Here is a 21,608-nt window from a genome sequence, read left to right as displayed (position 1 = left end):
CAACGTCGCAGACTCCTACATCACCATCACTGGGTGTGTACTGTCCCATCAACAGGACAGACCCACTAGAGGTGGCGGCACAGTGGTATGCAGTCAGGAGGGAGAGTCCTTCACATTGACATTTGACCCCATGAAACTTTCCATCAGAAGTCTTTCCTAACCTCCTTCTGATTACTACCTACCAGTCTCCCTCAGCTGATGAATCAGTACTCTTCCATTTTGAACACCACTTGGAAGAAGCACCGAGGATAGCCGGGGCACAGAATGTACTCTGGGTGGAGGACTTCTCAATGTCCATCACCAAGAGTGGCTCGGTAGCACCACTACTGACCGAGCTGGCCAAGTCCTGATGGATATAGCTGCCAGACAGGGCCTGCGGCAGGTGGTGAGAGAGCCAACACGAGGGATAAACCTACTTGATCTCGTCCTCACCAATCTACCTGTCGCAGAAGCCTCTGTCCATGACAATATTGGTAGGAGTGATCACCGTATAGTTCTTGTGGAGACGAAGTCCCGTCTTCACACTGAGGATACCCTCCATCCATTGCGTGGTCCTACCACTCTGCTAAATGCGGTAGATTCAGAACAGATCTCACAGCTCAAAGGTGAACATCCACGAGGCGCTGTGGACCATTAGCAGCAGCAGAATTGCATTCCACCACAATCTGTAAACTCATGGCCAGGCATATCCTTCATTCATCAGGCATGGTGACCAACCCTGATTCAATGAGGTGTGTAGAAGTGCATGCCAGGAGCAACACCAGGTATGCCTAAAAATGAGGTGCCAACCTGGTGAAGATATAACACAGTCCTGCCGCATCCATGAACATCCTCATACACAACGATGTCAGAGCTCAGCATTTAAGAGCAAAAGACAAAGCTGAAGCCAAGTGGATGACCCATATCGGCGGCCTCCTGAGGTCCCCACCGTCACAGAAGCCAGTCTTCAGTCAACTTGATTCCCTCCAAATGATATTAAGAAGCGGCTGAGCGTACCGGATACAGCAAAGGCTATGGGCAGCGACAACAATCCAGCTATAGTGCTGAAGACTTGTGCTCCAGAACTAGCCGTGCCCCTAGCCAGGTTGTTCCAGTACAGCTACAACACTACATCTACCCGACAAAGTGGAAAATTGCCCAGGTATGTCGTGTCCAAATAAAGCAGGACAAATCCAATTACCGCCCCATCAGTCTACACTCAAATTATCAGCAAAGTGATGGAAGGTATCATCGACAGTGCTGTCAAGTGGCACTTAATCACCAATGACCTGCTCACCGATGCTCAGTTTGGGTTCAGCCAGGACCACTTGGCTCCAAACCTCATTACAACCTTGGTCAAAACATGGACAAAAGAGATGAATTCCAGAGGTGAGGCGAGAGTGGCTGCCCTTGACATCAAGGCAGACAGAGTATGGCACCAAGGAGCCTTAGTAAAACTTAAGTCAGTGTGAATCAGGGGTAAAACTCTCCACTGACTGGAGTCATAGCTAGCACAAAGGACATCACTGCAGGAGTTCCTCAAGGCAGTGTCCTAGGCCCAACCATTTCCAGCTACTTCATCCATGACCTTCCCTCTATCACCAGGTCAGAAGTGGGGATGTTCGCAGATGATTGCACAGTTCAGTTCCATTCGCAACTACTTAGATAATGAAGCAGCCCGTGCCCGCATGCAGCAAGACCTCGACAACATCCAGGCTTGGGGTGATAAGTGGCTAGTAACATTCGCACCACACAAGTGCCAGGCAATGGCCATCTCCAACAAGGGAGAGTTTAAGCACCTCCATCCATCCATCATAGGAAGTCCCTCGAAATCGAGGAAGACTTGCTTCCACTCTAAAAGTGAGTTCTTAGGTGACTGAACAGTCCAATATTGGAATTACAGTCTCTGTCACAGGTGGGACAGACAGTCGTTGAAGGAAAGGGTGGGTGGGGAGTCTGGTTTGCCGCACACTCCTTCCGCTGCCCGCCTGCCCTAACGGATGCACTTCCTCCACTTAGGGCGGTCTTTGGCCAGAGTTTCACAGGTGTCGGTGGGGTTGTTGCATTTTATCAAGGAGGCTTTGAGGGTGTCCTTGAAACGTTTCCTCTGCCCACCTTGGGCTCACTTGCCATGTAGGAGTTCCGAGTAGAGCGCTTGCTTTGGGAGTCTTGTGTCAGGTATGCGAACAATGTGGCCCGCCCAACGGAGCTGGTCGAGTGTGGTCAATGCTTCGTTACTGGGGATGTTGACCTGATCGAGGACACTAACGTTGGTGCATCTGACCATCCATGGGATTTGCAGGATCTTGCGGAGACATTGTTGGTAATATTTCTCCAGCGATTTGAGGTGTCTATTGTATATAGTCCACATCTCAGAGCTATATAGGAGGGCGGGTATCACTACAGCCCTGTGAGCTTGGTGGCAGATTTGAGGGCCTGATCTTCGAACATTCTTTTCCTCAGGCGGCACTTGACATTCAGTGGCATTATTATCCTCAAATCCCCCACCATTAACATTCTGGCGGTCACCATTGACCAGAAACTTAACTGGACCAGCCACATAAATATTGTGGTATTCTGCAGCAAGTGATTCATCTCCTGACTTCCCAAAGCCTTTTCACCATCTGTAAGGCACAAGTCAGGAGTGTGATGGAATACTCTCCACTTGCCTGAATGAGGGTATCTCCAATACACTCAAGAAGTTCAACACCATCCAGGACAAAGCAGCCCGTTTAATCGGCACCCCATCCACCACCTTCAACATTCACTTCCTCCACCACCGGCGCACCGTGGTTGCAGTGTGTACCATCTACAAGATGCACTGCAGCAACTCACCAAAGTTTCTTCAGCAGAACCTCCCAAACCCGCAACCTTTATCACCTGGAAGGACAAGGGCAGCAGGCACATGGGAGCACCACCACCTCCAAGTTCCCCTCCAAGTTGCACACCATCCTGACTTGGAAATATATCGCCATTCCTTCATTGTCACTCGGTCAAAATCCTGGAACTCCCTAACAGCACTGTGGAAGTACCTTCACCACATGGACTGCAGTGGCTCACCACCATCTTCTCAAGGGCAATTAGTGATGGACAATAAATGCTGGCCCTGCCAGCGAGGCCCACATCCCATGAATGAATAAATGTTTTCAAACTGCACTATTTCTGGGGAATTTTGGGGGGTATTTGAACATGTGAGATCCCAGTTGTTCACTGCAACTTAATGCCTCCAAGCTGAAGCTGAACAGGTGCAGCCTCCTGTGTGAGAGATATCAACAACAACAACTTATATTTATATAGCTCCTTTAACGTAATAAAATGTCCCAAAGCGCTTCACAGGAGTGTTATTAAAAAAATAACTTACATGTAAGGAGATGTTAAGGGCAGATGACCAAAAGCTTGGTCGAAGAGGTTGTTTTTGAGGAGCGTGTTACAGGAGGAAAGAGAAGTAGAGAGGCGGAGAGATCTAGGGAGGGAGTTCTAGAGCTTGGGACCTAGGCGGCTGAAGACACAACCGACAATGGTGGAGCATTTAAAATCGGGGATGTTCTAAAGTCCAGAATAGGTGGAGTGCAGAGGTGTAGGGGGATTATAGGGCTGGAGGCGATTGCAGTGATGGGGAGGGGTGAAGCCATGGAGGAATTTGTAAACAAGGATGAGAATTTTAAAATCGAGATGTTGCTTAACCTGGAGCCAATGCAGGCCAGTGAACACAGGGGAGATGGGTGAGTGGGACTTGGTGCGAGCTAGCACACGGGCTGCCGAGTTTCGGATGACCTCAAGTTAGCAATTGTAATGTGTGCGGTCTGGTGCGAGGAATCCTGATGACGGTAACAGGTTGAGGAATCCTGATGATGGTAATATCTACAGTCTGGTATGTAGAATGCTGATGACATTCATGACTGCAGTTTGGTGGGAGGAATCCTGGTGACAGTAACAGATGCAATCGGATATGTGTGCAGTCTGGTGTGTCTTTATTGATACAAACATGCCGGGCTCGTGCGTGGGAAGAATGCAAGTTGTGTGCCTGGGATGCATGTATTATCTAACAGAATCTTAGAGCCTTGTCATTCTTAATGAGTGCAGGAGTTAGTGTTTTTCAATTATCCTCGGATGACTTGATTTAAGGGACCCGAGTGAATATGCCTCATATTTATGAGGAGCTTATTCAATGACACTGGAGTGCTGAGCGTTATAATTACAATTGCAACGCAGATAAATAATTAGGGCAGGCAATGGAAAGATTTGAGAGAAAAGTTTGATGATTGTTTTGGGGCAGAGGTTGTCTGACTGCCTCATAACCTCCTCCTGTGTGTTCATTGTTTTAACATTTTGTTAATGCTGTTTCTTACCGACTAACTTGTGTCTGGTGTCTGGAGATTGAGCAAAGGCCCATTGTCATTGAGGTTTCTGTCGGAGGTTGTGACCGAGCCAGGTTGTAGTTCATTAGAAGTTCTGGCGGAGAAATTGGCCTGGTTTGCGCCTCCCATTAGTGCCTGCAGGGGGCAGTAATGGGACGGTAAGGGGTTACTGACTGGGTGCAGCGGAATCACCGATGCCTGTGAACTTCCTGGCAGTTTGCGCAGGCGGTTTTGCGTTGGCGCTAACTCTTACCACCTCGCTCTCTTGCGCCCCGTAGATCGTGACATCATCTGATGCGCAGGGCCCAGTTACCGCCCTGGATCCCGCCCCCTGCAGCATCGGCAGGCATCAACAACAGCAGCTGCAGGAGGCATCGTCACCTCGGCTGGCTGCTTGGGGAGCGATATTTAAAGGCAGTGGTGGTCAGGTAGGGCAAAATTTATTTATCTCCCCATTCTGATGCCTCCTGATTTCTTTCGCCCCCGCAATTGCTCAGCCCTGCACTCTCTCAGTGCTTGGGACTGCTATGCATGTAGCACAGGTACCGTGGCCCAACAGAGACCGCGGCCCAACAGAGACCGCATGAAGATTCATTCAACTCATCAATGGCCCTTCCCTTTAAGCGAGGGAAGGAGCCTGTAATGACAGTAGCACTGCACTGAACATTGCTCAACGCTGTGCCAATACGTTCGCGCTCTGAGGGAAGTGGTAACGCTTGATTTAGCACTCCACTTCCTTCTTGGAGCACTAAAGCTGTAGTTCCCGGCAGCAGCAAATCTTTTTCGCCTGGCGATACTTTTGCGCTCCCTGAAAAGTTATCGCCCCAAACAGGGCGCTACGCAATTTCTAGTCCTCTATCTTTTATAACCATACGAAAATGACGGGCGGGAAAAGGCCAGCTGGTCCATCAAGCCAGCCCCACACTCATGATAGCTGGAGCACCATGACTAGATAATTCCTACACCATGCCATACCCACCACCAACACCCCTCGCAGCCTGCCCTGCCATCCTGGGAGAGGCAAGAAAAACCATCAGCCAATAAGGGAAAAAATGCTCTGGAAAATTCCTCTCCAACCCCCCCATGCGATCTTTTTATCTGAAATGTTAGTTAATCCATGTAATGTATTTGATTCACGGGTTCTTTGCTTAAGAATTCATCGCAACACATTGCTAGTTAAGAACTAGTTGGTTTATTAGCAAAAGGTTTAACAATCACACTACACATTACCAGTTCATCCACGGACTCACAACCACCTGCCTCATCGTGGAGCCCTCTAACCCAACTGGCTGGGGTTTTATTGAGTCTTGTGAACATCATGTGACTAGCTAAGCCACTCACAACAGCTCTACAAACCTGTGAGCATGCTCACAGGGGCATACATTACAGTCCAAAATAAGGACATTGGTTTCTGTTCATTGATACTGCCTGTCTATATGAGTGTGAGTACATGGCACTCCAGTCGGGCCTTAGGTGGGTGAAGGCTCAGCCAGCAATTGTGGGGTGAAGGAAGGGGGATGCGCAAGAGGAATGGAGAGTATGGGCTGGGTAGTGGTTGGGGCTGCAGTGCTAAGGTGGTAAGCCCATGGAAGGATTTAAACACAAGGATAAAAATATTAAATTTGCAGCATTAGGTTAGCAGGCACCAGCGTAGGCACGTGAGGAGGGGTGTGATGAGTGTGACTAGGTGTGGGATAAGATATGGGCAACTGAGTTTTGGATGATTTGAAATTTCTGGAATGTGATGGGTGGAGACAAACCAGGACAGCATTAGAGCAATCATGTCTAGGCTGAGCAATAATTATTGCCTTGTCAGTGTCCCTCACATCCCGGAAACAAATTAAAAAAATTAAAGACCTTGATAGTACTGAGCTTTTGAAGATAAAGGACGGAACATAAATGGACTACAAATGCAAGTATTGAATTCAGCAACATGTAACTTCCTGTCAGTGCTATTTATTCCCCAGCCGTTTGAATTAAAAGCAGCTTAATTACACATAGTCAGTGTGAACACATCTGGAGATTAATCTGAGTATCAAATTTTCTCCAATTAACTGCTATGCTCACTGAAAGAAAGAAAAAAGGAAAGAAAGAAGAAAGCATATTTTTCTGATACAAGTCAGAAATTTGTCATAAGAATCCATTGGGAATGAGAATGAATATGTTTCTAATGAAATGAATCAGGGTGTGCAGTGGATTAAGCAGACACCTGTTAGTGTTACCACAGCCACCTGGAGAATGGGCAGTAGATCAGAGTAACCGAAAAGTTACAGAGTTACAACATACACATAGCAGAATTCCTAAATATATTCAAGAAAGGTCCACATATCCCATTCATTCATCTTACTTTCTCTCTCTGTTACTCTTCTACTCTTAGTGTCAACTGTGGGTCAGTGGGTAGTACACTTGCCTCTGAGTCAGAAGGTTGTGGGCTCAAGTCCCACTCCAGGCTGGCACTCCAGTGCAGTGCTGAGAGAGTGCTGCACTGTCGGAGGTGTCGTCTTTCAGATGAGATGTTAAACCGAGGCCCCGTCTGCTCTCTCAGGTGGACGTAAAAGATCCCATGGAACTATTCCAAGAAGAGCAGGGGAGTTATCCTCCGTGTCCTGGCCAATATTTATCCCTCAATTCACATAACAAAGGAGTTTATCTGGTCATTATCACATTGTTGTTTGTGGGAGCTTGCTTTGTGCAAATTGGCTGCCGTGTTTCCTATATTGCAACAGTGACTACATTTCAAATGTACTTCATTGGCTGTAAAGCCCTTTGGGATGTCCGGTGGTCATGAAAGGCGCTATATAAATGCAAGGTTTTTTTTGCCACACTAACATCTGGGGACTTGTGCCAAAAATGGGAGAACTGCCCCACAAACTAGCCAAGCAACAACTTGACATAGTCATACTCACAGAATCAATACCTATCAGCCAACGTTCCAGACTCCTACATGGCCATCTCTGGGTATGTCCAGTCCCACCGACAGGACAGACCCACTAGTGGTATACAGTCCCGGAAAAAGTACTTCATTGGCTGTAAAATGCTTTGAGACATCCAGTGGTTGTGAAAGGCGTTAAGTAACTGCAAATCTTTCTTTACTGCTCCTGGTCCTTCTTGTGTGTGTGTGTGTCTCTCTCTGACTGGTGCTTTCTCTCTTATTTCAATGATCTCTAGATTCTGGGCTGTATTCATTCCTTCCAGCAATCTCTCCCAACTCCACATCTCTATTCCTACAAATGCAACATAAGGCACTTGTAATGCTCTGCTTCCCAGGCCCCTGAACAGCTGGTCAGTACACATGTTGGGGACACAGTGACTGCTGCACCTGCTAGTGCCTTGAACCAGCCTTTCAATACTGACTGGGTAAGATGGAGAAGCGGAAGCACAAATTAGATGGGCTGAAGGGATGTTTTTGTCCTGGACTTTATCTTATGCCAATCATTGGGGAACTGTGGTACAAATAGAGAGGTTGGGCTGTGCAATATCCCACTGCACTGGCTGGAGAGCAGATGGAGAAACTGCTTTTTGAGCGGTTAGAGCAAATCCTCGGGGCAGATGGGGAAACAGCAGCAAATTGCCCCTCGTGTGGAGTGGAACTCCTGTTAAAACTGAACACAGAGTGTTGCGCGTGATTGTTCGGGATTTAAACAGACACTCATGTTGTAACATCGCGGGGATGCTTGATGACTGGCTGGCTGCTTCATAAAGGGTGTTTGAGCTATCCAGTGAATAGCCTGCCTGTGAGAAACTGCTAGCCAGTGAGGTGATTTGCAGAATAATATTCCTGAGGGACTCTCCAACTGCATTTTGCAGAATGTGTCAGGTCATTGGGCCCTGAGCACATCATGTGAGACCTATTCTCCCCTCCCCCCAATTGCTTTAATGTCTGTTGTCGTGCCAGGAATGTGCTAAATTGAACGTTGTTGGGAGTGGATTTGTTTTCCACATATTAAAATGCCTGATCTTTCCACACACACACACACACGGTCTCCTCCAGCCTGCAGGTGATGTGCTTCTGGCTCCCTGCCAGGGCAAATCTGACGATCAGCACAATGGTGGGGCCCCTCACTCCACTTCCTGCTGCCCTGGCTCCGGATCCGATTCCCGCTCCCTCCTGTTCACCTGCCATTTCCTATTCATTCCCTGCCATCTGAACATCTTTGGCAGGTGTCCATGAAGCTCATTTACTTGGGAGCGGAGGAGGCTGGAACCCGCCTGGGACTGGATCCCAGGGTCTGTATCGGTGCCTCCCAATGTTTCACTCGGAAACTCTTTTAAGGTATTCCCATTATCTGTCATTATTCTTTCTTTATATTGAGACCACTGATTTAGTTTATGGGATAAATGAACAGTATCACAGAATTTGATTCCCAAAAGAATAGTAAAAAGAAATCCCAGAAAACCATGTAATAAAAACAGAATTGATCTATTGTGCCACGGTGGGTAATGTGAACCTAACTCACTGGGCCACGGCATCGGGTGGAAGGCGCGTTTTATATAACGCCCAATATTGCCCTCCATTCACTTCGATGGTGAGTAAACTCGGGTGGGGTGTAAAACCTGCGTTGCACCCGATCCCGTCAGTTTCCTGATTGGCAGATTGGGTTAAAATAGTCCGCTGTAAATCAGTGGCCCTGGTTATCCTGAGGTTGGTTTGCTCTCAACCCCTGCAGCTGGCCAGCAGGCAGGACTCTCCCTCCAGTTCTTCCTTTTGGAGAACAATATCACAGCCTCCATTTAGTCAGGAGCTGACCAGCATCCATCCTCACTGGGGCTCCGGGCATCCGCACATCCGCGCATCCAACCCTGCCTTGATACTAGATAGTGGCGTTACAATTCCATTGTGTTTTGTTCCAGGCTGCCTGATTGGCTGGAAGCACCATTGCCTGCTGATTTCATAGGCACTCTGAACATTTGAGGAGAGATGGCACAACCGGTGCGAATGAATCTGAGTATCCCAGGTAAGCACCCCCTCACCCACTATTGTACCTGTTATGTCTCAAATAAAGCAATGTGATTGAGTACTGTAGACTTGAGTAAGTGTGACCTTAGTCTCTTTATTCTGACTCCAGAGTGCTGGTACAGCATGGGAGGCCTGCTTATATACAGTGCTCCCAAGGGATGCTGGGATCCCTTGGGACTCCCAACAGATGCGCCCACTGGTGGCGGTAGAATGCTGGTTACAAGGTGTTGCATACATAACAGTACCCACTAACAGGTTTTCTCCTCATCTGAATTGCAGCCACTTCTGCGGCTTGGGGTGGAGGCTGAAGTATGATGATTCCGTCATCCCTTTACAAGAATTATTTTCATTCTAGGTCCCGGGTGGTTATGAGTGCCCGGTTAACAAAATCCAACCAAACTACAGCTCCCAAAATTAACCCCAGCATCTCTATTGTGAACTCCCAACTCATTCCCGTTATTCTGCGCTCTCAATCATCCAAAGTTTTGAATGCAGCCTGTAGCTCAATTTAGTAAAGAGTGTTGGTGTATCAGGTCATTATACACATTCCCCACAGGCCGTGCCAAAGTTTGAATCATTGGAAATGTACCACCATCAATCATGTGGATAACTGGAATTCCTCCATTTGAAAAACTCGGAGCAGAAGTGTTCCGTGTTTATACTTCTGACCCACTCATTTTTTTTTTCCACGATGGTGTTGTCATATTCACAAGGTCACAAGATAATTACAGATGAGGAAGGCCATTCGGCTCATCTTAACTGATCCAACAAGAGCGATCCTAATGTAGCATCCAATTGTGTCTTCAATGATTGTAGGTTTTTTGCCTCCACCATTCTGTCTGGCAGTTGATTCCACATGTCAGTCACTCTTTGTTTGATGAAGAATTACCTGATACCCATCCTAAAATTGCTTTTTACTCATTTGAATTTGTGCCCCCAGTACTACTTCTGCAGTTTAATTTAAAGCAATATACTGGGTTAATTTATTCTATGCAATATCTATCTTGTATATCTGGGCTATTTAATCACTCATCAGATTCAAAGCAAAAATGTGCTGTTTTAGTGCTGCAAAATCAGCACTTATTTCAATGTGAAAAACTCTAGATAGGTGCAGGGATTTTTTTTTAAACTATAGACCTGATAACAATGTTCTATCTTTCCTAGATCTGGGCAGTCATGCTTTGTATAACGAGCTGGATGACAGTGAGAAGAGCCCGTATGCTGTAGATACACCATACGGTTTCCAGTTGGATCTGGATTTCCTCAAATATGTTGATGACATTCAGAGTGGAAACACTCTTAAGAAACTGAGCATTCATCGTAAACCGAAAATAAAACCAACAACAAACACCAGTGGATGGACCTCCACAGAGTCATTGTCCTCCTCAACCAGCGAGGACGTTAAAACTTTGCCCACAACACCAAAGTTTAGAACTCACGCAGTTGCCTATGAAACAAAGGAACCTGTTTGTAGTCAACTCTTAAATGTAATGTCACCGCCACCAGTCAATAGTCTTCTTCCACCACCTTCCCCAAGGTCTTCTCTGAGGAACCTTCGTGTGGAAAAGACATTGTTGGAGACCAGTCGGAGGCTGCAGGAGGAACAGTTGACTACTGAAAACATTCCGAGACCCAGATTGTCAAGCACTGGATCCAAATCCGGCATCAATTCATACAGTCAAAGCCAAGCATCCCCATCTGTTCAACAGAACACTTCCATAGGAAATGGCGACTTTAACGCAGTCTCCAATCTGTCGTTCGCTGGCTTTTTCAGGTTTAGCCCCATGAACTCGGGAAGAAGCTCACCGGTCGCAAGTATCACACCAGCTCACCTTCAGCACATCCGTGAGCAGATGGCAGCTGGCCTGAGGAGGCTGAAGGAGCTCGAAGAACAAGTGAAAATGATTCCATATCTGGAGAGGAAACTTATGGCAGTAGATGAAGAGAAGAGGCAGCTCATGGCAGAGCTGAAAAAAAGAAAAGTCTGCAGTCCGACTGAGGCCCTCCGTCTGAGGCAGAGGTCATACAGCACAGGGAACGTGGCCCAGTACCAACCAGAAGCCAAGAAGATGGTGGAGCTTCATATTGATTTAGCTGGTGACAACACTGAGAAGAGGTCCAGTAAAATTAAAGAACTTAGACGACTAACTGAGAAATTGACAGTTGTAGAAAGGAGCAGACCATGCAGTAAAAGTTCTCCAACTTCTCCAAGCAAAAATGTGCTGTTGAAGTCAGTGGGTGTAGGAGAAGAAAAGAACATGAATGAGGTTGTCTTTTACTACAAGTCAGAGAGACCCTCTCAAGAAGTAGCAGTTGGAACGGAAATGAGAGTAAGACACGTCAGTGTTGGAGTTGTTGAATCAATGTTGGGGCTCACCACTGAGGCACAGGAGGAAATTGAATTTCTGCAAGAAATTATTGAGGGTCAGAAAGCAAATATCTCCACGATTGAGGCGGAGCTGGACGATACAAATAATGAACTGAACAACTTAAAGCTGGACGTGCCACTTGTCACTTGTAGGAAGATGGTCGATGCCAGCGTGATGGCCCAGCCACTTATGGTCGATGCAAGTGTGGAAGCCAGAGTTCCAATCATGAGTCGAGCAGTAGGTGATCACTTGGAGATTACAGATGCCGCTGTGAATTGCACACCGCAGTTGTCTAGTATAGGAATCAACTGCAGCTTAGAAGTACAGGAGGTCTCTGTTGGTCCAGATACTCCAACTACACAAGAGGACACGGATGATGCACATCCTGGAAAGAATCTGGGTATTTACATTCAGTGTAAGAGTGGATTTAGACAAGAGAGGGCCAGAGAAATACTGGAGAGTGACATGAAGATGGAAACTATTGAATATGTTACAAATGACAGCGATCAAGTGTTGGAGTTCAGTCAGAGTGTTGAAATAAAAGATTGTGACACTGAACATAAGGTTAAGGACGAGGTGACCAGGGTGAACTTATCAAAGGTCCAAGAGAATCGTGTTGCAGTCAAACTCTGTAGCACATCTTTGCAGGTTGTGTGTAAGAGCAATGCAAATACTGAGAAAAATGAGCAAAAGCCCCTGGAACAGCAGCACACGGCCAGCCCTACCAAAGGTGAGTCTGTGGTTTTATACTATTTTAATGTGATGTAGCATCCCGTGGGTAAAAGTCTAATCAAAAATAACTGATCATTTTGCATCTTGAAGGTTGAAGTTAGCAAAAATACTTTTCCAAACCTTCTTTCCATCCATTGTCAATTCCAGGGGTTTATGGCTCACACAGTAAATAATCTTAATGAGGTACTCAAATCGATGAATCAACAAGATGGGGAGATCAGAACAAGTGTTATGGCATCAGCCGCCACAATGTTAATCTCAAACTTCACAGCTCTAACTTCCAAACCTTACCCAACTATTTGGCATTACTAGGTTATGTGTTGATACATATTTGACCACATACCCACAGCATAACTAAGACTGCCTATTTCCACCTCAGTAACATCGCCCGTCTCCGCCCTTGCCTCAGTTCATCCGTTGCTGAAGCCCTCATCCATGCCTTTTGTTACCTCTAGACTTGCCTATTCCAACACACTCCTACCCTACATAAACTAGAGGTGATCCAAAACTCAGCTGCCCATGTCCTGACTCGCATCAAGTCCCGTTCATCCATCACCCCTATGTTCGCTGACCTACATTGGCTCCTAGTTAAGCAATGCCTCGATTTCAAAATTCTCATCCTTGTTTTCAAATCCCTCTATGGCCTCGCCCCTCCCTATCTCTGTAATCTCCTCCAGCCCCACAACCCCCTGAGATGTCTGCACTCCTCTAATTCTACCCTCTTGAGCATCCCTGATTATAATCGCTCAACCATTGTTGGCCGTGCCTTCTGTTGCCTAAGCCCTAAGCTCTGGAATTACCTGCCTAAACCTTTCCGCCTCTCTACCTCTCTTTCCTCCTTCAAGTCGCATCTTTAAACATACCTCTTTGACCAAGCTTTTGGTCACCTGCCCTACTTTCTCATGTGGCTCGGTGTCAAATTTTTCATCTCGTAATACTCCTGTGAAGCAACTTGGGATGTTTCACTACGTTAAATGCGCTATATAAATACAAGTTGTTGTTGATTAATTAACTAATATAATGAAAGGTTGGTATAGAAGTGGAGCGATGGAGCTAATGGGAACCTGTATTCAGTTGTGTTCCTGAACTCAGGTCAGGGCTATTAGTTGCAGTGCTGGTGGATCTTCTCCACTTTGACAGTAAAACTCAGTCAGGTTCTCCTGTTTGAAGGCCAAATCACCATCACAGCGATGATTCAGACAGAGCTATTCTATGCTGATAGTGTCTGGCTGTCTTGGATTAGATATACTGAATTATTGTAACCAATGTCATTATACCAGTCTCTTTCTAATAGGAGTGCTGAAGTCAATCATGAAAAAGAAGGATGGGTCAAACAATACAGAGTCAAATGGCAGCAAAAAAAACCTGCAGTTTGTTGGTCTTTTGAATGGAGAGTAAGTAATTACAATTATTAGTCCAAAGTTTTGTAAAGTTACATTCATGTGGATAATTTGTGCGTTTATCAGTGGGTTATCTGTAGAATAATGGAGAATACAATGTGATTAACCAAACTACACCAATCAAGGATTTCTTGATATGGAATACACGGGTTGGTATTCAGGAAGGATGAAATAAAATGGGCTGAAATGAGTGTGAAGGTCCACCTGATTTTGCACAGCACCTGAACCCCAAGGTTTGACAACTGTCTGGAAATTGCTCTCCGACATTTGCTACTCACAGCCGATGATGGATGCTTTCACATCATTAACTTTACTAATTATACTGTTTTGGTCCGTGATCCTGGGCTGTAAGAGATAAGAATTTATCAACATATTTCATTTCAATAGTAATATTTTGTTAAATATATTATGGTCTTGATAGTGGCTATGACAATGGGTAATCACAATAAAACACAAATAGATAAAACTATCTGTGTTTTCATTCTGAGATACAGTTAGAGTGGTGTGTAATTTGCCATTCTAGGTACTGGAGCTGGTCACAGGGCATGTTCATGTCCACTATGTATTGTAACTAGGACACTATCTCTTGTCTTTTACTGCTGGTATCTCTAGTTTCTGGTCAAGCCCAGGTTGTGCAACACTTGATACCAAAGCTGGTGCCACTTCGCCAGCCTGCCTCATGGATGGTTTGTAACCACTAGTCCAGAAATCTGATTAGTCAGCTTGAGAATTTGGCCATTTGCTGTTCCATTTAATGCCTTATCTGTGGTGCACACAGACCATTTGACTTGGACATGAACACTGCCCAGTGATTATGTGTGAAACTTTTTTTCTCCTTCTCTCTTGTTGCATAGTTGAGGTTTGATCACAGGTCAGCATGTCACTGAAAAATGAAAGGGGCTAATGGGACTTTGTATAAATTTACTAATTCTAAGTGTACAGTGACAGACCAAGGCTGAACAGTGGACATGAAGGAACATTCTGCAATTTTGCTGGATTACCTTTGGGCATCAGGAAGTGTTTATTGAGCAGAGCAGGCTGGAGCAAGTTCGATGGGCCAAAGGGCCTGTTCTCGTTCTGTGATTTGTTATGATCCTATGATTTTTGACTGCAAATGATTTCTGGGACTGCGCGAATTACATTAGGATGTGACATTTGAGGGGCTGTGATGTCTCTTGATTACAATAGAAACATTGTTGCATTTAAAATTACAGATACGAGACAACTTCGAGCGAGGAATCAAGTGGCGAGGAGAGCTCCTCTGACAAGGTGGTTGGAGACAGCTCGGAAAGTGAGTTGGGAAATTGCAGTGACAGCTCAGATGAAGATGGCGTTGCAAACCTGAATGACAGTGACAGCGACCACTGCGAATGTGCCGAACCACACAGGGTTAAGGTGGAAGAGGAAATGTTTGAGCACAGTAAACAGAGGAGAGAAGAGGAGAGAATCGATGAAGAGGAAGTCAAGGAAAAGTGAGAATTTATTAATTTGCTCTAATACGTAAATCATCAAAATGATTGGCTTTTGTCCAATGCAACAAAATTGGTGAATTTTATATTACATCCTTTTTTGTGGCTTGGGGAAAGGGAAATATTTATTTATAAATGATATTATAAAAACATGAATACATTTAGAATTTTAGTTTGAACATGTCGCAACTGCTTCCCAATGCTTAGCTGGTTAACGCAGTGAGTGGCTGAACTGTTCAGATTTCAAAAGGTCAAAGTTCAATTTGAGTTGAGCTGAGCAGACTACTCCGCCATAGCATATACTCTAAGCTGATGAATAAGCTGACAGTAGAAAATTGAGTGTAAATGCCCCATTTCCAGTCTGTTCAAAACTCACCAATAGCCATTCCAGTGGTAATTACACTAAAAGAAGAAATGTTAGCCTCTTATGTCTTCAGCTAGTAAATATTGTCTTATAATCCGCCCCATTCTGTCTGATTGTTTAATTTGACTCTGATATTTGTTGAAGAGATCTCAAGCACTCATTTCCTCTTTGTATTTTGAATGTTTGCTGTGTTGGATGCAGGACAATCGTCACCAACCATCCGCATTGCAGAAAAAAATGTGTAAATCCATGTGGAGCCTCTAACTCCAACATCGAAGGCACAAAAGAAACTGATAAAATTAGACTAACGTGAGACTGGAATCAGGAATGTGCAGCAAAACAGGAAAGAGCACCGTTGCAACAAGTCAAGTAAAAGAGCAGCAAAAGCATCTGCTGCCGGAGAACAGAAAGAAAGGCAGGAAATGCTGGAAATATACAGCGGATCTGTTAATAGTGTCCGCAGGTTAACTAGAAACCGTGCAAGCGGGTTAACTAGAAACCGTGCAAGCGGGTTAACTAGAAACCGTGCCAGTGAGGTAGATGGTTCCCTTGGTAGTGGGGCAGCTAAAAACTGGAAACCAAACTATTGGGGTAGCTAGTAATCATGCCAGTGCCAACAGGGCAGCAGCAAGAAACTGGTGTGAAGGAGTAGCTAGAATATGCATGAGTGAAGTAGTTGGAAACTAATAGCCATTGTGGGTTACGAGCAATTCACAATGAAGAAAAAGCACCACATGGTCACATGGAGACAGATTCAGGGAGAATTCAGAGTGTCGACACATAAACACACCCACACTTAACATCGGCCAATCAACACTCACTTATCACTCAATTAACACTCACTTAACATTGCCCAATCAACACTCACTTAACATCGCCCAATCAACACTCACTTAACATCTCCCAATCAACACACACTTAACATCGCCCAATCAACACTCACTTAACATCTCCCAATCAACACACACTTAACATCGCCCAATCAACACTCATTTAACATCGCCCAATCAACACTCACTTAACATTGCCCAATCAACCCACGCACATTAATTCACCCAATAAACACACTTCATAATCTTGAGAAATTGATCAATCAGAATTAAACTGTTAAATCACTTTGGGAGCCCTAATAATCATTAGTATTAATCCCAGGAGTCCTCGTACAACAAAATTTATCACTTTACTACAGCCCAGCTCCAACTAACCAGACAGTGAAGTTAATCGCCTGAAATTAGCACCTTGCCACATTGACTGCTGCCATGTAGTTGGAGCAGGTGAAGACTGTAATAAATAAGGGAATGGGACAATCGTGGTTATGTTACTAGACTAATAATCCAGAGACCTGGACAAATAATCTGGAGACAAGAATTCAAATCTCACCACGGCAGCTGGGGAATTTAAATTCAGTTAATTAAATAAATCTAGAATTTAAAAAAGATATCAGTAATGGTATCCATAAAGCTACCATTTTGTTATAAAAATAAACCATCTGGTTCACTAATATCCTTTAGGAAAAGAAATCTGCCGTCCTTTCCCAGTCTGACCTATATGTGACTCCAGACCCACAGCAATGTGGTTGGCTCTTAACTACCCTAGTAGATCATCACCACCTTCTCAAGGGCAATTAGGAATGGGCAATAAATGCTGGCCTTGCTGGCGATGCCCACTACCCATGAACAAATACATTAAAAAAAAATGTGGGTACAACTGAACCATAATTTTACCACGCTTGGGAAAGACTTGAAAGATCACTAAAACCATCCTTTTAATATTTGCTGCAGAGTGACAAGAGTAAGATAGAATCAATCTACAGCTCCCAAATTCTTCCTGATGTGCACCCCTGTGGCAGTGACAGAGTCCCATGCTGCTCATTCTCCAGCTGTGCTGTGTGTGGCTGTGGAATTATACCTTTGCCGCAGGTTATTGTGCAAGTCTATGGCCTGCCTTTATTTTTAGGAATGAGATCATAAATGGAGCATACCTGCCGTTGCTGTGTGTTGGAGACATTGATAACTGGGCCTCCTTGTGTTTGGATCCTTGCTGTTCAGTTTCTTAGAGCTTATTTTTTTACTTTTCTTTCTTGCATTTATTGTTTTATCACTTGTCCTTTTAATAAAATTTAGTTGCCTAAGAACATTCCTGGCGCTGTGTGCAGTTTTGTTGTTAATTCACTAATTGGCGCGTGGCTTGTTTGTGGGGTAGACCTCTCCTTATCTCCGCACACTCCTGTTTCCTGGTTTGGAGAAATTGTTTCTTTAATTTGTCTCCAACACATCATTTCCTTCCTGAGATCAGGGACTTGCTGCCCCTGTTGGCTGGTGCACTGATTCCATATCCACAGTTACACTCAACCATAGTAAACCAGAACAACTCATCTCGCTGAAATCCACTGCTGCCATTTGGACCTGCATTAGACTGTTCCCGATGGTCTGAACTTGTTTCTCTTCATTCTGTTTGGATCTGAATTGGCTGCACTTAAACCACAAGCCGGGTCCTGACCGAGCAGACCTTGTGCGATTACACAAATATTCTGCCTTTTTATATTTCCCACATTTACAATTTTAAGGTTATGTTATAGATGTCTAAATATCTTAGACTGACCCTGATATTAAACATTCCTGGCGTTGTGTCCAGTTTCTGATTTAAATCCAGAACTCAATACTGAACGAGCACAGCTGGCTCATCCTCGGACACAATCAATGCGCCATCTGTTGTCATTCAGCCGGGACCTACATTACTCACACCACAAACCTGCCATTGCCATGACAATTGCTTTGGTGAGCTGGGTGTCTGACACATGTGGAACCCATCGCTGTGTTTAAGTCTCCAAACCAAACTACTCCCCCATTCCACACAGAAAGGTTTCTTTTGCCCAAAATACAGTCCCTCCCAGTAAGGGCGAACCCTACCACCCACTTCTCTCCCTATCACCCCCCTTCCCTCACCTCTCTCCCTATCACCCCCTCTCCCCCCAGCCACCTATTTCCCTATCACCCCCCACTAGCCACTCCCCTCCACCTCTCTCCCTATCACCCTCCCCCACCCACCTCTCTCCCTATCACCCTCCCCCAGCCACCTCTCTCCCTATTATCGCCCCTTCTCCACTCACCTCTCTCCCTATCACCCACCCTCCCCCATCCACCTCTCTCCCCATCAGCCCCCCTCCCCCACTCACCTCTCTTTCCCCCCCCTCCCCTAGCCACCTCTCTCCCTATCACCCTCCCCCACCCACCTCTCTCCCTATCACCCACCCTCCCCCATCCACCTCTCTCCCCATCAGCCCCCCTCCCCCACTCACCTCTCTTCCCCCCCCCCTCCCCTAGCCACCTCTCTCCCTATCACCCCCCCCCCACCCACCTCTCTCTCTATCAGCCCCCCTCCCCCACTCACCTCTCTCCTTATCACCCTCTCCCACCCTATCAACCCCCTTCCCCACTCACCGATCACCCCAACCCCCCAGCCTCCTCTCTCCCTCACCTCCCCTCCCCACCCACCTCTCTCCCTATCACCTTCCCCCAGCCGCCTCCCTCCCTATCACCCCCCTCTCACTCCTCCCAGCCACCTCTCCCTATCCTGTGTAAAGAATCTCCCTCATACCAGTACATGGAAAATATCAATAAAATGCATATTCTTCCTTATATATTTATTTTAAAGTAATATTCATAGAAATTTTCATAGTTTATAAAATGTTCTTATAGAATCATAGAATGATCCCGTAATGAAGGACTATGCTGGCTGTTTAATAGAGCTATTCAATTTGTCCTATTCCCCGCTTTCTCCATAGCCTTGCAAATTTTTTTCCTTCAAGTATTTATCTAATTCCCTTTTGAAAGTTATAATTGAATCTGCTTCCACCAATCTTTCAGGCAGTGCATTCCAGATCATAACAACTCACTGCCTAAAAACCGTTTTTCCTAATGTCACCCTCGGTTCTTTTATCAATCACCTTGAATCTGTGTCCTCTGGCCCCTTCTGCCACTGGAAACAGTTTCTCCTTATTTACTCTATCAGAACCCTTCATGATTTTGAACACCTCCATCAAATATCCCGTAACCTTCTCTGCTCTGAGGAGAATAGCCCCGGTTTCTCCAGTCTCTGCAGGTGACTGAAGTCTTTCATCCCTGGTACCATTCGAGTAGATCGTCTCTGCACCCTCTCCAAGGCCTTGATGTCCTTTCTAAAATCAGGCACCCAGAATTGGCCACAATATTCCAGCTGGGCTGAGCTAGTGTTCTTATGAATGTTTAGCCTGATTCCTTTGCTTTTGCACTCTGTGCCTCTATTTATAAAACCAAGGATTTTAAGATGTGATTAGGTCGTGGTTTATAAGCTACAATATATCCTGTGCGCCATTAAACGCTTCTCCCCCGAGCGTGTTGGAGGTTGCTGTGGTTTGTTCTCTGTCCTGAGTCTCCTGCTGGTTGTTTTCCTGCAGGTTTGAGCTGAGTCTAAAGATGCGGGAAGTCTGTCTGATCCTGAAGAATCATTTCAATGACCCCAACCCGGTGAAGAGCAAGGACGTGGTGAGTGTCCCCCAAGTGCCGTTAGTGTGATGTAATTTGTAGTGTCAATGGCAGCGTGTGATGTCATGGAGAGGCGGGGGTAGAGGTTTGTGTCAGGATCGTCGCGTCAGCTGTGACTCAGTGGGTGGCACTCTTGCCTCAAAGTCAGAAGGTTGTGGGTTCAAGTTCCACTCTGGAGACTTGAGTACAAAATCTAGGCTGGCACTCCAGTGCAGTACTGAGGGAGCGCTGCACTGTTGGAGGTGCTGTCTTTCCGATGAGAGGTTAAACCGCAGTTCCGTCTGACATCTCAAGTGGACATAAAAGATCCCATGGCACAATTTCAAACAGCAGGTGAGTTCTCCCCGGTATCCTGTACAATATTTATCCCTCAACCAACATCACTAAAACAGATTATCGGGTAATTATCTCATTGCTGTTTGTGGGGCCTTGCTGTATGCAAATTGGCTGCCACATTTCCTACATTACAACAGTGCTTACGCTTCAAAAAGTACTTGATTAACATCCTGATGTTGTGAAAGGCGCTATATGAACATAAGAAATAGGAGCAGGAGTAGGCCATTTAGCCCCTCGAGCCTGCTCCGTCATTCAATAAGATCATGGCTGATGTGATCCTGGCCTCAACTTCATTTCCCTGCCCATTCCCCATAACCATTGACTCACTTATCATTCAAAAATCTGTCTATTTCCACCTTAAGTATATTCAATGACCCAGTCTCCACAGCTCTCAGAAGAAATTCTTCCTCATTTCCATTTTAAATGGGTAATCCCTTATTCTGACCTCTAGTTCTCGATTCCCCCATGAGGGGAAACATCCTCTCTGCATCTACCCTGTCGAGCCACCTCAAAATCTTCGACATTTCATAGAAACATAGAAAATAGGTGCAGGAGTAGGCCATTCGGCCCTTTGAGCCTGCACCACCACTCAATAAGATCATGGCTGATCATTCCCTCAGTACCCCTTTCCTGCTTTCTCTCCATACCCCTTGATCTTCAATAAGATCACCTCTCAATCTTCTAAACTCCAACGAGTATCGGCCCAACCTGCTCAACCTTTCTTCATATGACAACCCCTTCATCTCAGGAATCAATCTCATGACCTTCTCTGAACTGCCTCCAATGCAAGTATATCCTTCCTTAAATAAGGAGACCAAAACTGTACACAGTACTCCAGGTGTGGCCTTACCAATGCCCTGTACAGTTGTAGCAGGACTTCCCTACTTTTATACTCCATCCCCCTTGCAATAAAGGCCAACATTCCATTTGCCTTCCTAATTACTTGCTGTACCTGCATGCTAACCTTTTGTGTTTCATGTACAAGGACCCCCAGGTCCCTATATACCGCAGCATGTTGTAATCTCTCCCCATTAAAATAATAATTTGCTTTTTTATTTTTCCTACCAAAGTGGAGAACCTCACACTTTCCCACATTATACTCCATCTGCCATATGTTTACC

General features: G+C 45.5%; 1 protein-coding gene across 2 annotated transcripts in view; it reads left to right on the top strand.

Annotated features, from left to right (window-relative positions):
• The window catches only part of kank3 (KN motif and ankyrin repeat domains 3), a 70,581-nt gene that overhangs the window by 33,882 nt on the left and 15,091 nt on the right, over nucleotides 1-21,608 (top strand). The window contains exons 2-7 of one of the 2 annotated variants that reach the window (XM_070859852.1): nucleotides 4,616-4,765; nucleotides 9,189-9,292; nucleotides 10,459-12,393; nucleotides 13,690-13,789; nucleotides 15,010-15,267; nucleotides 20,064-20,151. In XM_070859852.1, the coding sequence (XP_070715953.1) occupies nucleotides 9,256-9,292; nucleotides 10,459-12,393; nucleotides 13,690-13,789; nucleotides 15,010-15,267; nucleotides 20,064-20,151 (2,418 nt within the window). In that variant the 5' untranslated portion in view covers nucleotides 4,616-4,765; nucleotides 9,189-9,255. The remainder of the gene's footprint in view (nucleotides 1-4,615; nucleotides 4,766-9,188; nucleotides 9,293-10,458; nucleotides 12,394-13,689; nucleotides 13,790-15,009; nucleotides 15,268-20,063; nucleotides 20,152-21,608) is intronic. The other variant, XM_070859851.1, reaches the window with a different exon arrangement.

The sequence above is a fragment of the Pristiophorus japonicus genome, chromosome 18, assembly GCF_044704955.1.
Source record: "Pristiophorus japonicus isolate sPriJap1 chromosome 18, sPriJap1.hap1, whole genome shotgun sequence".
In the NCBI taxonomy this organism is placed as follows: Eukaryota; Metazoa; Chordata; class Chondrichthyes; family Pristiophoridae; genus Pristiophorus; species Pristiophorus japonicus.
The sequence above is the reverse complement of the archived record's forward strand: the minus strand, read 5'-3'. Positions and strand labels throughout refer to the sequence as shown.